The 14,171-nt window shown below is 53.9% G+C and overlaps 1 protein-coding gene across 1 annotated transcript in view; it reads right to left on the bottom strand.

The window, feature by feature from the left end:
* The window catches only part of COL4A2 (collagen type IV alpha 2 chain), a 162,577-nt gene that overhangs the window by 33,035 nt on the left and 115,371 nt on the right, over nucleotides 1-14,171 (bottom strand). The window contains exons 15-21 of the mRNA XM_074378524.1: nucleotides 14,017-14,067; nucleotides 12,956-13,000; nucleotides 10,135-10,188; nucleotides 9,120-9,186; nucleotides 5,223-5,333; nucleotides 4,586-4,735; nucleotides 966-1,058 (exon numbers count right to left, since the gene is read on the bottom strand). Coding sequence (XP_074234625.1) covers nucleotides 966-1,058; nucleotides 4,586-4,735; nucleotides 5,223-5,333; nucleotides 9,120-9,186; nucleotides 10,135-10,188; nucleotides 12,956-13,000; nucleotides 14,017-14,067 — 571 coding nt within the window. The remainder of the gene's footprint in view (nucleotides 1-965; nucleotides 1,059-4,585; nucleotides 4,736-5,222; nucleotides 5,334-9,119; nucleotides 9,187-10,134; nucleotides 10,189-12,955; nucleotides 13,001-14,016; nucleotides 14,068-14,171) is intronic.

Here is a 14,171-nt window from a genome sequence, read left to right as displayed (position 1 = left end):
TATAAACATTTGCCAAATTTAGTGAAGACACTTAAAGAGGTGTGGATGGAGTTGGGGAGTCAGCTGTGGGAAGGCTCTGCTGGGCCTCAGGGGTGCGGGAAGGAAGGACCAGGGTGAAGGGGAACTGGAGGGAGGGCAGCCTGGCAGCGGCCATGGGCTTGGAGGCCAAGGTCATGGTGGGTGAGGAAGAGATACGTGCCCTCCCTTCTATCTGGCCGCAGCTGGACCCACCCGAGCTGGTGGCTGGCGGTAGGGTGGGCTCCCAGGGCACGGAGGGCGACAGGTGATGGCTCAGGGGGCCGAGCTGCACCGCTGACCCACGATGCCTGATTCCTGCAGGCGGCTGCATCCCCGACGGGTCTGATGCAGCCCACGCCCCACACTCACCCCAAAGGTCTGGGGGGTCACACGCCGGGACACCCGGGGCTGGGAGAGCTAACAGGGCCCACCGAGGTCCCCCTGGCCGGCCATTCCCCACAATGATGGTGACATCTGAGTGCAGCAGGAGAGGAGCGCTCATTCCCACCGCCCCTCCGCCCCGCCGGGGACCGAGGGCCGGGCAGGCACGTCGCTCCAAGTCTCGGCGCCTCGCTCAGGGTGTCGGGTCAGGGCCAAACCAGACGATGACCCTACAGCCCTTTGCAAACACTCGTCACAATTTCCAGGAGCCGAGCACTCAGATGAATCATCTGAATCCAGCCTGTGACGTCACTGCGCATCTTTTTTGTCCCATGTTGGGCCCCGTGCTCCCTAAAAATTCAGTGATGAGGGTGGCGTACAGAACAGAGACAGGGGAGCCAACTGAGAGCAGGTGCACAGAAAATGCAGAGACTACGTCCCCATGTGATGCCCTCGGGGGTGGGGCGTGGGGAAGGGGCTCCTGCTCATCTCAGAGTCAGGGAAGGGGTGACGTGGCTCCAAAGGGCCAAGGAGCTCCCGCCCCTTTCACTCCCAGCCATCCTCACCTTTCCATCCTTTCTGTCCGCGAGCCCCGGGAAAACCCGATGGCCCCGGGTAGCCTATCCTTCCTTTTGATCCTTTAAGGCCGAAAAGGAAACCTGAGGAGAAAACCCACAAGGACGGCAGGTTAGCACAGCCTGGGACCTGCACCCCCGAGCCCCGTGTCGGACCTTTACAGCTGAGTCTCCCACAGGAGGTGACCCCCACACTCCAGCTCCATCTCGACTCCTCTTCAGAAAGCCATTGCTCCCAGGGTTGCAAAGACATGTGAGCATCTCTGATTTTAGTTTTTCCATTAAAATCTAGAAATAGAAATCTTTACTTTTCAGAAGGACTGAGTCCAAAACAGAGTTGAATTTTTTTAACCATGTATTTTCCTCATGTGCTAAAGACTTGGGTTCTAAGACCACCACAACTTCTGGTTCCCAGAAGGACAAAAACCAGACCAAAACAGAACCATGAAGGATGTTAAATGAACTCGCTTCCCCACTCCGTCCTCTCCCCTGGACAAGGCGCACCCCTGTGCACCTCCCCCCAGCAGCACCATCTTTCCTGTTTTACTCCGTTGGGTGCACACGTGCACACATGAGTTTGTGTAATTGGATAACTTGTGATCCATCCCTTCCACCCCACCCTCACCCCTCTCACTAGGATCAGGGCACGTCAGAAGTCCTGCCCCGTCTTCAGGGCTCTGACAATTCCGAGCAGGGATGTCCGGGGAGGAAAGCCCGCAAGACTCTCCACGTCCCACCCGAGCGCGGCGCCACCTTGTGGTGAAAGTGGGGCTGCGCATTCCGGGGAAGCACCGCTGCCGTGTGGACTCCAGGGGTCCAGCTCCCGCTCCGGGGTTTGCAGAGACGGGCGCGCCCCATAGAGGGGTGTGCTGGCTGGGGGGCTGGGGGAGACCCAGAGCTGAGTCTGGGGCATGCACAGTTGGAGATGCCCGCGAGACACAGAGGGTGACAGCGTGTCAAGTTAACAGCTGGGCTGAGTCTGCAGCTGAGAGTCCAGAGCGGGGCTAGAGACACAGACAGGGAGAGCTGGCTCCTAACCAGCATTTAAATTCCTGGGAACGCAGGAATTGGCTCGGTAGAGAGTACAGAGACAGGAATGCTGTCGTCTGCTGGATGGTGGAGGAGGAAGAAGGAGGAACTAACAACGGAGTCTCAGGAAGAAAGACCAGAGAGACAAGTGGGGGAGAAGAGGGCGTCATGGAACCGTGGACGAAAGCGTGCAAAGCGGGGCAGGTACCAGCTGCGTCCTGTGCAGCTGGGAGGATGATAATGGAGCAAACGGCACCCAGGATGTGGCTCCCCAGGTCACAGGTGACCAGGTCAAGAGCACGTCAGTCCAGTGGTGGCCTGATGGCTGTATGTTACGTCTCCAGGCGCTCCTGATACGGGAGGAGAAGCTGGTGTCACAGGCAGTTACTGATCATGGACACTCCAGGGACGCTAGCTTTTTAAATCTGAGACAAAGATGTGGTGGGTGCTCCTTGCAGTTAGAAAAGGTGCTTCATGGCCATCTTCAGGTGCTGTCCTGCCTCCTTCCTACACTGTTTTTTCCTTATCTGATCAATTAATAATTTCAAACAAGTCCCACAGAAGAGCATTGTGCCTCTGAGATGTTTCCAACATGACTTTCCTGGAGAGGCCAGAGGCCATGACAAACCTGGGGGTTGCTGACTTCTGGAGCACAGTGGACCCGCCCCAGCAGCCGACTCGGTGAACTGAGCTGTAACTGGGAGTGAGCAAAGTATTTTTCTCAGAAGGGAGACCGACTTCACGGTTTGATTTTGCTGGAATGGCAAAAGGCATTCTGGTTTCCATTAGTAAAACTGGGTGAAATGCAGTTAACAAGAGAAGAATCCAACAATTTCATTCCCAGGGAAAAGCTGAACTCTCTGGGGCTCAGGGTCATTGATACTAAATTGTGACTATACACAGAGCCATTTTAAAAGGCCATTACTGTTGGCTACTTTTTGTAGAAGTGATTGCTTTAAAAAAAGCAATTTGGGAACATTGTGTCTCATAAAGTAAAATAACTATTTCAAGAAGAACAAAGTTATATACTTTAAAAACTTTAAGTTGATAAAATGTATCAGACACTGTTTCATCTACTTTATAAATTCTCCCTTCTCTAACAATATGGACCACAAATTAGTTAACTTGTTTTCAGATGACTTAAGTTAAACCTGTGATTTACTAAGCAAGATTTTTAAAGCCAGTTGGTAGGTGTTTGTATCTTTACCAAAACGGAGTTTAGTTACAGGAATGATGGCAAGGGGTGGCCTTCGACCACAGCCTTTAAAGATGCATATGCTCAGGCTTTTATCTTTGACACGTCACATTTTGTTGCCAAAAGGGGAAAACTCAACAGATACCATTCAGTCCAGAAATGCATTCCTCATAGAAACTTAGCCATTATCACAAATGCCACAGTAGTAAGTATTACTGCCAGGATAATAAAAAGTATCAGAGATAATGCCTCTCAAATTATTCGGCAAATTCCAGGGAAACGTCTGCACCCAAAATCTTTCAAGAGTGTGAGAAGCTGGTTTCTGCAGCTGGAGGAAAACTGGGAACATAGAACCACAGTGACTTAAGTATCGACTGCAGAACACCAACTAGAACCAGAGAGGCAGGAGTGTGCACAGACATGCTTCCGATGCCTCTGACAGTCCCCCTTCTGAAGAGACAGCAAAGAGAAGTCGTCTTCCATCAGCAACGAAAGCCCGGTCTCCGAATTTGCCTCTAACCCAGACCGCACGCCATCCGCCAGCACGTGTGACGACAGGAAGCTGCTGGGGTGATCGGGGTGATGTGAGGAACTGAGAGTCATGTATTTTCAAAACAAGATGCTGAGTTGTGTCCAGGTCATCTGGAAACAGCAACTTCATCTCTTCTTCGATTTTACGATGTCCAAAGTGTAACTCTAATCTTGGAAGCTGAGAAAATAACGGTTTTTGACAGACAGCACGTCTCCCCACCCCCTGGAGCATTCGCAACAGAAGCATGAGCCCCAGTTGCGCTGGAGCCTGGAAAGGTCCAGACGTCCTGCTGGTCCGGCTTGTAGGCTCTCGGCGTCTTCCGTCTAGGCCGCCCCGCCCCGTTACAGGTGGTGCGGCCCCTCCTCCTGGCACCAGGCTTTGTCACCTGCTCAGTGGTAGCTCTGGCTCCACGGGGCCGAGAAGGCAGATCGTCAAGTCGGCTTAACATGTCGGTTCACCGAGGGCAGGGGCTTCATGTCTGGGAGGGAGGCCCCAGCCTGGGGGACTGTGTCTGGAAGTTACTGCGAAGACACCTGCCAGCCTTCAGCTCACAGTTGCTTCCAGACTACACCTCCTGGATGCGTTGCCGAAGGACCGATCTCCCCGGAGCCGCCGGCAGCCAGACGTGCCGTGTAATGCCCACGGACTGCTGATTCTCAGCGCGGTCACAAGGCTTTGCCCTCTCCCCTCACCAGCTTCTCCTGTCTGCACCCAGGGCGCCTGCTACGCCCTCGTCCATGCCCACCGCCTAGTTGACAGAACTGTTTAGCAGAAAAACCCAAGTGAAGTTTCAGTGGGGCCAGGCATCTTTGTCTGGACACTGGGATGTACCTCCCTGTGTTTCCCTGCACTTACCGTCTGGTCCAGGTGGTCCAGGAGGGCCAGGGGGCCCTCGGAGCCCTGGCTGTCCATCAGTTCCTGGTGGGCCGGGGTACAGTGCGGGGTCGCCCGGCTCTCCTGGGAAGCCTTTCGGTCCCATTTCACCAGGCAAGCCTCTCTTCTCATCTGAAAACCCAACAATCACAGCACTGTGAGACTTGTGGTCTTCCCCCGCTGCACTGGCCCTCCTGCCCACGGGAGACCCCAGCTGGGCTAGCGGTTTACGGCCCAGGCAGTGATTTGAGGGCAGATGCTGTTGGTATATTTCAACACCATCTTTCTGCTCTAAAAAGCCCCCTCCTTGCCCCTGGAGGATGGCCAGAGACTTGCCGGAACGCTTGGCAATGACACTGGATGACTCCTGTGGTCTTCCGGCCACCTGACGGAGTCACACTAGCTGTCATCAGCAGCAGTCTAACCTAGTTAGGGAGCCACCGTCCCAGGTGCAGTGGTCCTGTGACGACATCCAAACACGTGTTTGAGATGCATTAGAGCTGCCGGGCCCAGGGTACAAGAAGGAGCACCGACTGAAGGCTGTGCAGCCAGCGAGGGGCCGTGGTCTATGTGAGACCTTAGGGGACACCTTCATCTTGACACCCCGGATGCACGTTACCTTCATCTCTGATGGACGTGCCAGGGAGACCTGGCGGGCCGGGGTCTCCTGGCTCGCCCCGGGCTCCCGGGTCCCCGAGGGCTCCTGGGAATCCTGGGTCACCTCTGGCACCTGGAGGGAGACAGTCCCACGGTGAGAACAAGACGTTGCCCAGGACCCAAGGTAGACGCTCACTTCCTCGCCGACTGCGTATTTACCAACACCCTGTGCATCACAGGTGGCCTGGGGTTCGAACGTTTGATCCGCAGTGGCTCCTGCTTTCAAGGAGCTCGTTCCCAGCCAAACAGGGCCAATACAAACATCCTATAAACACTACAGGACAAGAGAGGCAAGGAATGCCTGAAAGATAGAGATGCTTCAAAGTGGGGGAGGATTATTTGGGGGAAAATCTGATTATCGAGGGACTGTAGGCAATGAAAATAACAGAAGCAGACGACGTCTTGGAGCTCTTGACTGTGCACCAGAATCAACGTTACAAACGTCACCTGCATTTGATTCCCATAAAGATGTGTGTCCGGACGTCACAGAGGGGCAGGCCAGTGGGTTTCATGGAGAAGGTTGATGGGGACAGATGACACGGCCAAGGGAAGGACACCCAGGGGACCTCAGCCCAGCTGAAGGCACAGAGGAGGGGAGCTCTGGGTGGGACACCAGAGGGTCGGGGTCTAGGGAACGTCGTGGAAAATCAGGCCGGTCAGAGCTGAGGCAGTGGGAAGGAGTGAGACGACCGGGCTCTGGGGCAGCAGGCGCTGAGCAGGGGCCAGGGGCTGACTCTCTGAACCCCCTTCCCCGAGCCCCAGCTCTTGCCCCGACTGACTGTTCATAGCTGTTTGCTGGATAAATAACAGAGGTGACTGCTCTCACAGAGCCTTCCCCTAACTAAACAAACGCCAGGGGCTGCGCTCCCCCCCCCCCCCCGTGGCCATGGGAGCAGCCGCGCTTCACCGCGGAGCGCGTTGTTCTGCGGGACAACCGGGAACCGGGAAGGGGGCACGCCAGCCTTCATCTGTGCGGCGGTGCCTGATGGTCAGGGAAGATGGCAGTGATCTTTAATTTTTTAATCTCAAAAGGAAGTCCTTAAGAGGAGGAGAGATTTGCTGGGCCTCCTGCTTGACACGTCCCCAGAAGGGGTGGGAGATGTGACCCTGTATCCTGTGCTGGGCTCGGCCGCTGGGGAAAGGCTGGAGGGCTGGGCTCCGGCAGGGGGTCCGGGTCTGAGCCCTGCTCCTCCACTGTTCCCCATGGGGCCTTGGGCAAGTCGCTCAACTTCCCTGCCTCAATTTCCCCATCCGTAAAACAGGGCCAAGGCCCGTCCCCATCTCAAAGGGGCTTTACAAGAAGTAAGTCAATTGACCAGTGCAGCGGGGACAACTTGCTTCACTGCCTGGCGTGCGTGTAGTCAGCACCACGCAAGCGTTAGCCGTGGTCGTGACTGAATAAAAAGAGACCACGCAGAACTGAGAACTGCAGATCTCGTGTGTTTGGAAGAAGAGCAAGATCGGTGTTTAATTATCTTGCAATCCTTTTTTGAAATGCCAAGTTCCCGTTCCCCCTGCGCTCTGACAAGCTCCCCCAGTGCTGCCTGCTGAGGGGGACCTCTGTTTCCCTCTTTTCTGTTAGGATCTGGGGCCCTGGAGCTCCGCCCGCCTCCCAGCCCACCCAGGACACACGAACGCTGCTGCTGCGCCGCCGCCGCCAGAGGCAAGGAGGGCGGCTGCAGACTTTCTAACCCCACGCTTGGGAAGAAGGGACTTAAACCCCCGCCAGCCCAGGGTGGTTTCCAGAAACGCAGGGCGGTGAAAGGGAGCTGAACGCGTTGTGGGCTCTCAGTCAGTGATACTTTTGATGAGTGCAAAAGAGACATCGCCCCGAGTAATTTTTAAAACTATGTTCCCAATATCACCTCGCACCTGTCAGAAGAACACAAAAAACAAGTGTTGGAGAGGGTGTGGAGAAACGGGAACCCTCCTACACTGTTGGTGGGAATGTAAACTGGTGCAGCCACTGTGGAAGACACTTTGGAAGCTTCTCAAAAAACTAAAAATAGAGTCACCATATGATCCAGCAATCCCACTCCTGGGCATATATTCAAAAAACCAAAAATACTAATTCAAAAAGATACATGCACCCAAAAGTTCATAGCAGCACTGTTTACAAGACATGGAAGCAAGCTAAATGTCCATCGGCATGCCTGGATAAAGAAGCTGTGTGCAAACACAAAGGAATATTACTCAGCCACAAAAAGAATGAAATTTTGCCATTTGCAGCAACATGGACAGACTTGGAGGGCATTCTGCTAAGTGAAATAAGTCAGAGAAACACAAATACTGCATGATCTCACTTCTACATGGAATCTAAAAAGTACACTAAGCTAGTGAATACACACTAGTGAACAAGCAAATAAAACAAAAAAGAAGCAGACTCACAGACACAAAGGACAAACTAGTGGTTCCCAGTGGGGACAGGGAAGGGGGGAGGAGTAAGATAGAGGTGGGGGCAAAGGGTTATCGTGGGATTGTGCGAAATCATGGGTGTGAAACCTCTGAACTTCATCAAGCACTATAGAATTTAAAGAATCTTTCACTTAATAAAAACAAAATTATATAGTGGGTTGCAAAATAAAAAAAATTCAGTTCCCAAAGCCTCAAAAACATGATTTCCATTTTAGCAAAACTGCCAACAGTCAGTCAACCTCATGTTCGGCCCCTGGGGTTTCAGCTTGTCAGGCGCACTGGGCTCCCCAGAGGAGGAGGGGAAGCTGGCCCCACAGGGGGTGGACTCCGGGTGTAGAGTTTATTCAAAATATACTCATCGATGGTTTGATGTCGCTCTGGAGAGAAATCTCGAGGGGACCCCGCAGGCCCTGTCTTCGGCCCTGCTCTGTCTATGGTCTCATCAACACTGGATTAAGACACACAAAAGTAGCTACCAAACCAGCAGATGGTTCACACCTGAGCAGGACGGTGAGCCCTTGAGCCCAGACGCATGTAACAGGGTGGGGGGGGGGTGTGCTAGGAGGAAACAGCAGAGCGTCTTTATTCTAAAAAATCTCACCCTTTAAAATCCCTACGCGATGTGTGTATTTTAGCAGGTACAGAATTCAGTCCTTCAGGTCGTACTTACTGAGCACGGACCATGTGCCTCATGCTGTTCTAGGAACTGGGGACGCAGCAGTGACTGCATGGCTAAAACCCTTGCCCTCATGGAATGTCCTGTAACATGGAATCAACATCCATAAACAAATATCCATATGACTATTTGGAGGAGTGCTGAAAACACGTTTTTTTTTTTTAACCTAGAAGGATGCACATTCGAAAAGTTCAGAGACCACTGCTGTAAGCGCAGAATTAGAATCCTATGCCAACAGATGGTCCAGATCGGAAGGCTGAGCGACACTAATGGGAAGCGCACAAGCCACAACACCTGCAGAACCCTTCCTTCACTGACACACAGGGGTCCACTGTGACCATGGGAGCGTCTTCCAGTATGAGCTCAGCTGCAAAGCTGGGGCTTTAGTTCTTTGAAGTTTAAAAGGATGTGACAATTCCCAGGTTATGGACTGTGGTCAGTTCTGGGCTTCACACCTGAGAACAGGAGCACCCTGCTCCCCAGGACCAGAACCTGCACAGGGTGTTTTGAAATGAAAGCCTCTCCCGGGGCGGAAGGTCGAGGGCATGCTCTCAGGCAGAGACAGAGCGAATGCTTCCCTGTGATGTCCCACTGAATCCCCAGGAAGTGGTACCCAAGACTGAGACCCTCTGACGCTTAAGTGCTAAACCCCTTGGCTTTTTTTGTTGTTGTTGTTTGTGTTGTTTCATTTAGCTTAGAAAATCTTTCTTGCAAGTCCCTGACTCTGTCTGCAACAGACATGAACACACAGGACAAACGCACACCGACCTTTGGCCAGAGACGGGTGAGGGGAGTAGGCCGGCGGGCCGGGGGGCCCTGGGTCTCCTGTTTCTCCCTGCAGAAAGAAAAGAGGGAAACAGCAGGCTGTGAGACCGGCCTTCTGGAGTTCTGGTCACTGCATGTTTCCAAAGAATAAAACCAAACGTGGAGCATGAGCCTGGTAGGGGCTGTTCTGAGTCCCAGCTCCACGGACCGGGCCCAGGCCCCAGGCCCACTGTGCCGCGCTGACGAGCCAGGCACCCCAGCCACCAGGCAGACACACCAGCAGAGAGCAAAGCAGGCAGGTGCCCACCTCACTCTGAGATCCTTGTCAAACCCTGGAAGTGGCCGGGCGGTCTCCCTCCTCAGGGCAGACTCGTCTGTGTTGATGACCCCACCTGAGCCGCCCATCGGGGCGAGCTGGGTGCTGGGCTGCACCTGACATAACACCGTCCAGATTGTGACACCTAAAACTCCACGTGCTGCCCTGACGTCTCCGAGCCTCATGGGGTCCTGAGGGCCCAACCGCAAGTCCCCCATCCTCAATGGCTGTGCCCCAACCTGGTGGGATACGCACCCCCCCAACCTGGCTAGTTCCCCACCAGCTGGAGCCACTGCACCCCGCCCCTCCCCTGTCCTCAACCTCCCTGCCAGCCCCTGGGATTATTCAAACAAGCCATCACGTCTCCCCGGGGAACCAGGGGGCACCCCACCCTCTTGTTACTACAGCATCTGCCTCTCTCAGCCCCCGGGTTTGCTCTGCTCAGGGTGGGGCGCAGGTCCCAAGTGCCACCTCCACGCGGCATGCGGCATCCTGAGGCTGGGACAGGTGACTAACGAGTGAACGTCCGTCTCATCCCAGTGCCGGGTGCTGTGTGTTATATACATCACATGACATCACACAGGATGGAGGACGCCTGCTTTCCCAGCAGGCGAGGTGGGTGGACAGCAGGCGGCCGGGAGGTGGTCAGAACGCCACCCAGAGGAAGGAAGTGGAAGCCACCCGGAAGGAAGCCGAGCCCACCTTGGGTCCTGGGTATCCGTCAGGTCCTTGGTAACCGTCTAGTCCTCGGCTTCCCTGCAGGAAAGATGTTTGGTGCTCAGTTTTATCTCTAAAATGTAATTTAAAGATGTGACCGCAGTACCTTATACCTGACAGAATTAACAATAATTCCTTAAAATCACCTACTATCCGTCTTTTCAATTTTCTCTGATTTTAGTCTCAAAGATGTCTCTTTAAAGTTGCTTTGTTTGAATCAGGATTCAAAAAAAGTTGGAATATGACATTTGGCTGCTATGTCTCTTAATATGCTTGTAATTTGTAACAGTTTTCGTTTCTTCTTAGTACCTTTTTGTTGTTGCTGCTGAAGAAACTGGGCCACTGGAACGGCAAGCACCCTCCCTGGGGATTTGTCCACTCCGTCCTCACGGGGCTGTGCAGTGTGAGCCCCCCACCCAAGCCCCCTGCCCAGGTTTCCTCTAAACTGCTGGTCAGTCGTCTTTTGAGCGAGACCCGTTGCCGGCAGGTCCCCAGTGCTCCCTGCCACGTCACCCCGGGCACACACGCTGGCTGCCCACCCCCGTAGGGATTTTAACGATTGTCCAGTGGGGGCCGGTGGTGACAACCTGACCCATCTATTAGAAACTTCTCCCAAGATGGGTTTTGAAAAATGTTAGTTCACACTAACTAGAAGCAGTAAGCCTCTTAATTCAGAATTTTTTGCTCTTCACTTAAAAAATCCTTAATGCAGATCCCTGCTTTCTAATTCCCTTGAATATGGATTGAAAGACACAGTTTATCCTTATGAGCCACATCGTACCTGGACAGGTATGTAAAGATTTTTTTAAAAAAACCTAGAAATGTATTCGCTCTTGCTAAAGAATAGCTGCAGTACGGCCCCCAGGTCAGAGCACCAGCGGTGCAGAAATGTCCACGATCTGATTATTTTACAGGGAGTTTTGAAACCCAGGAGCATGAATGCTGAAAATCATGCTGTTCAGAATGAACTAAGACTGGCTTGTGTTTTTCATCGAGGGGGCCTGGGGGCTATGGTGTGGACTGATCTTCTCTCACACCAGTGGGGCTGAAGATTCCGAAGTGATGGCAAGTTTCTCTGATACTAAGAGTGATCTCCTACTTCGAGTCCACCTCTGCGATGGGCTAGGACCCCTTCAGGGCTCAGAGTGACTGGGGAGACGGAGCCAGGCATCCCCTCCGAGTGGCGTCCAGCGCCGGCACGACAGAGCAGCTCAAACAATGCCACAGGACCTTCTGTGCCACCCAGCACGGCCCAGCCACGCTGCGACACCAGCAACGAGCCTTAACAAGTGTCCCCAGAGTAAGCCCAAAGAGGACCAACACTTGTAAAATATGTCTGAACAGCTGGGAATTAACTTCTTATTACAGAAAGCCAATTGGAGAAAGGGGAAAAGTAACTGGCACTCAGGATTCCTCGGAGACCTCTGGCAACTGGAATCCCAGTCACCTGGAATTCTAAGAGCTGAAACTATGATCGCATGTTTCCCTGTGGGTTCTCAGCAGCAGATGAACTGCCTGGGGCGGGGGTTGGCGTGGGCTGAGTATTGTGTGGAAGGTATCACTCAGCAGAGGAAAGGGAAAAATGCACCCCCACGGCTCATCTGAGGCCACCCTCAAGAATCAAAACAATGATCTAAACTGTTCCCTTCGCATTTCTCGGTGGCAGATACAACAGTAGAGGTGGGGGAACACTGGGGTTCCCCAGATGTCACATTACCTCCTGTGATGGAGTCGTGAGCAGGACTCAATGGGGCCATGATTCAGAGGCTGAATCGATCTTTAAAAGTATATTTCTACGCACCTCCTAGGACTGAATTATGGAAATGCTGGCCCGTAGGCACCAAGATGTTGGACCCTAATGCTGACTGCACGAGTGTGGAGCAGCCAGCAGCGGGGAACCACCGGCAGGGGCTCGTTAAGCAAATGTGGCGCAACATGTTTACTTGGGTCCGAGCGGCCGGTTGGCGGAACCGTGCAGGGGGTGCGTGCTGCCGCGGGAAAGCCTCCAAGCACCTCGGGCGAGAAACACAGGCAGCAGAACAGCACAGGCACGTTCACTTTTGGGGCTTAAACTGCGTGTGTGTAATAACACACGCCCCCACCCGTGCGAGCACGCAGCTGAACCCCACGCGGCTGAACCCACGCGGCCGTCTCGGGGGGGGGGCCTGCAGGGGGTCTGCGGCGGGCGGGGGGCTGTACATCCTACGCCTGAGCTGGTGAAGACAGCGAGTAGTGAAAATAAATGAGTCATTACTCAAGAAAGCAATTTCTATGTGTGCTTGCGCATGCGACCCAGCGTTCAAGCAGCTCGAAGTCTGATCCAGATTCGTGAGACATTTCTCACGTGACATTTTCTTCCAACCAAATGGCCAAAAATCTGTCCACCAAACATATGATAAAAATAACGAATCATCACTGAAGATAAAACCAAGTGTCAAAACGCGAGAGATCAATGCATAAAAAATGAGGGCGGACCCGTGGCCACCACATGACGACCTTCCTGAGGGGGACTTGCGGGGACACAGAGGAGGGGGCCGACTGGAAGCCGGCGGGGGCGGGGTGATGGGCGGCCTGGAGGGAGGGGCCCTGAGGGCTGGCTTGCAAAAGAAGGGAAAAGGGAAATGAGTTCACTTACGCATCTTGAATGATTGACTAGGAAGGGTTATTACTGCTATTGTGAATGTGGGAAAGGTTTAGACGTTTTTTTCTGGGGGCACTTTTTTCAGGGGCTACCACAGTCTTCATATTTGACTTTTGTAAGCTGTTTCAGGCCCAGAGCAGACTGCGTGTCAGGCATCCAACTTACTTTCTGTCCCAGCGAACCTTTCTCACCGTCGAAGCCAGGGGCACCCTGGGTGGAACAGGAAACAGAAGAGACAAGAGCTCAGAATACGCAGCAAACATTCCTGGAGGCCGCATTATGCACCTGACGTGGACCGAAGTAAACACTTCGCTGTGAAGGCACAGGGCCCTTGAGAGCCTCCTTGAATTTTCCAGAGGAGAGGGGTCACCCTAGCGTCACCCTCCTGTAGTGCACCACGTCCACCGCCTGCAGAAACGGTGCAGAAACGGGCGTGCACCCAGGCTCCCGGAGTCTCTGCTCCTGTTTTTGGAGACTGCAACACGTCCTTTGAGCGGTAGTGGCCCCCAGGGAGTCACCATGAGGCCATTCCCTCTCTTCCTGGTGCCTGGCTCTCGCCCAGTTTCCAGCTCACCTGGGCTGGGTTTGGTGGCTGACCGAGTTCTGGCCGAGGGAGGGAGGCCTGCCCTCGGGCCCGGGAGTGACAGGTGGCCAAGCCTCCGCAGGAGGAGGCACCCCCGCCGCTCGCTCCACCAGGCACATTTTTGTTGGACTTTTAGGGCAACAAGAAATCAGCTTCTTGGAGACAGCCTGTGTTTTTGTTTCCACTGGGTAGTTCAGCTTAGCTGATACGGCAGAAGCGCGTTTGAGATCTGTGCCAGCCCGCCAGGTGGAGGTGCGGTTCTCAGCACCCGGCCGCTGGCTGACAGTTGCGTGTCAGTCAGCGCAGGCTCTCGGGCGCAGCCAGCAGATCCCTGCGGTGCGGGACCCCAGCAGTGGGGGAAGCTGTGTGTGGGCGAGGAGGCGGGTGGGTGGAAAATCTAGGTGCAAACTCTCACGTATAAAATAAGCCACAAGGAGATACTGCCCAACACAGGGAACTGAGCCACAATTTTATAATGACTGTAAGTGGAGGACAGCCTTTAAACCCCGTGAATCTCTATATTGTACACCTGTAGCATATATTATTGTACATCAACTATACTTTCATACAAAAAAATTTTTTTAAAACGTCTTAAAAACCAAAGCAATACAGAGCGAACAGCAGGCACTGCGGGCTGGCTCACCCGTGCTCCTGAGAAGCCCACGACGCCTTCTTCCCCCTTCAAGGAGATGCCCTAGGAGAGAACAGGGAGACCTGAGGACGCCCACGCCTCACGCTCCACCCACTCGGGGCTCCAGCCTCGGCGCCCTGGCCGCGGCCAGCCTGCCCCTGCGTCTC

The sequence above is a fragment of the Camelus bactrianus genome, chromosome 14, assembly GCF_048773025.1.
Source record: "Camelus bactrianus isolate YW-2024 breed Bactrian camel chromosome 14, ASM4877302v1, whole genome shotgun sequence".
Classification (NCBI taxonomy): Eukaryota; Metazoa; Chordata; class Mammalia; order Artiodactyla; family Camelidae; genus Camelus; species Camelus bactrianus.
Note: the sequence above shows the minus strand (reverse complement) of the source record. Positions and strands in the feature narration are given on the sequence as shown.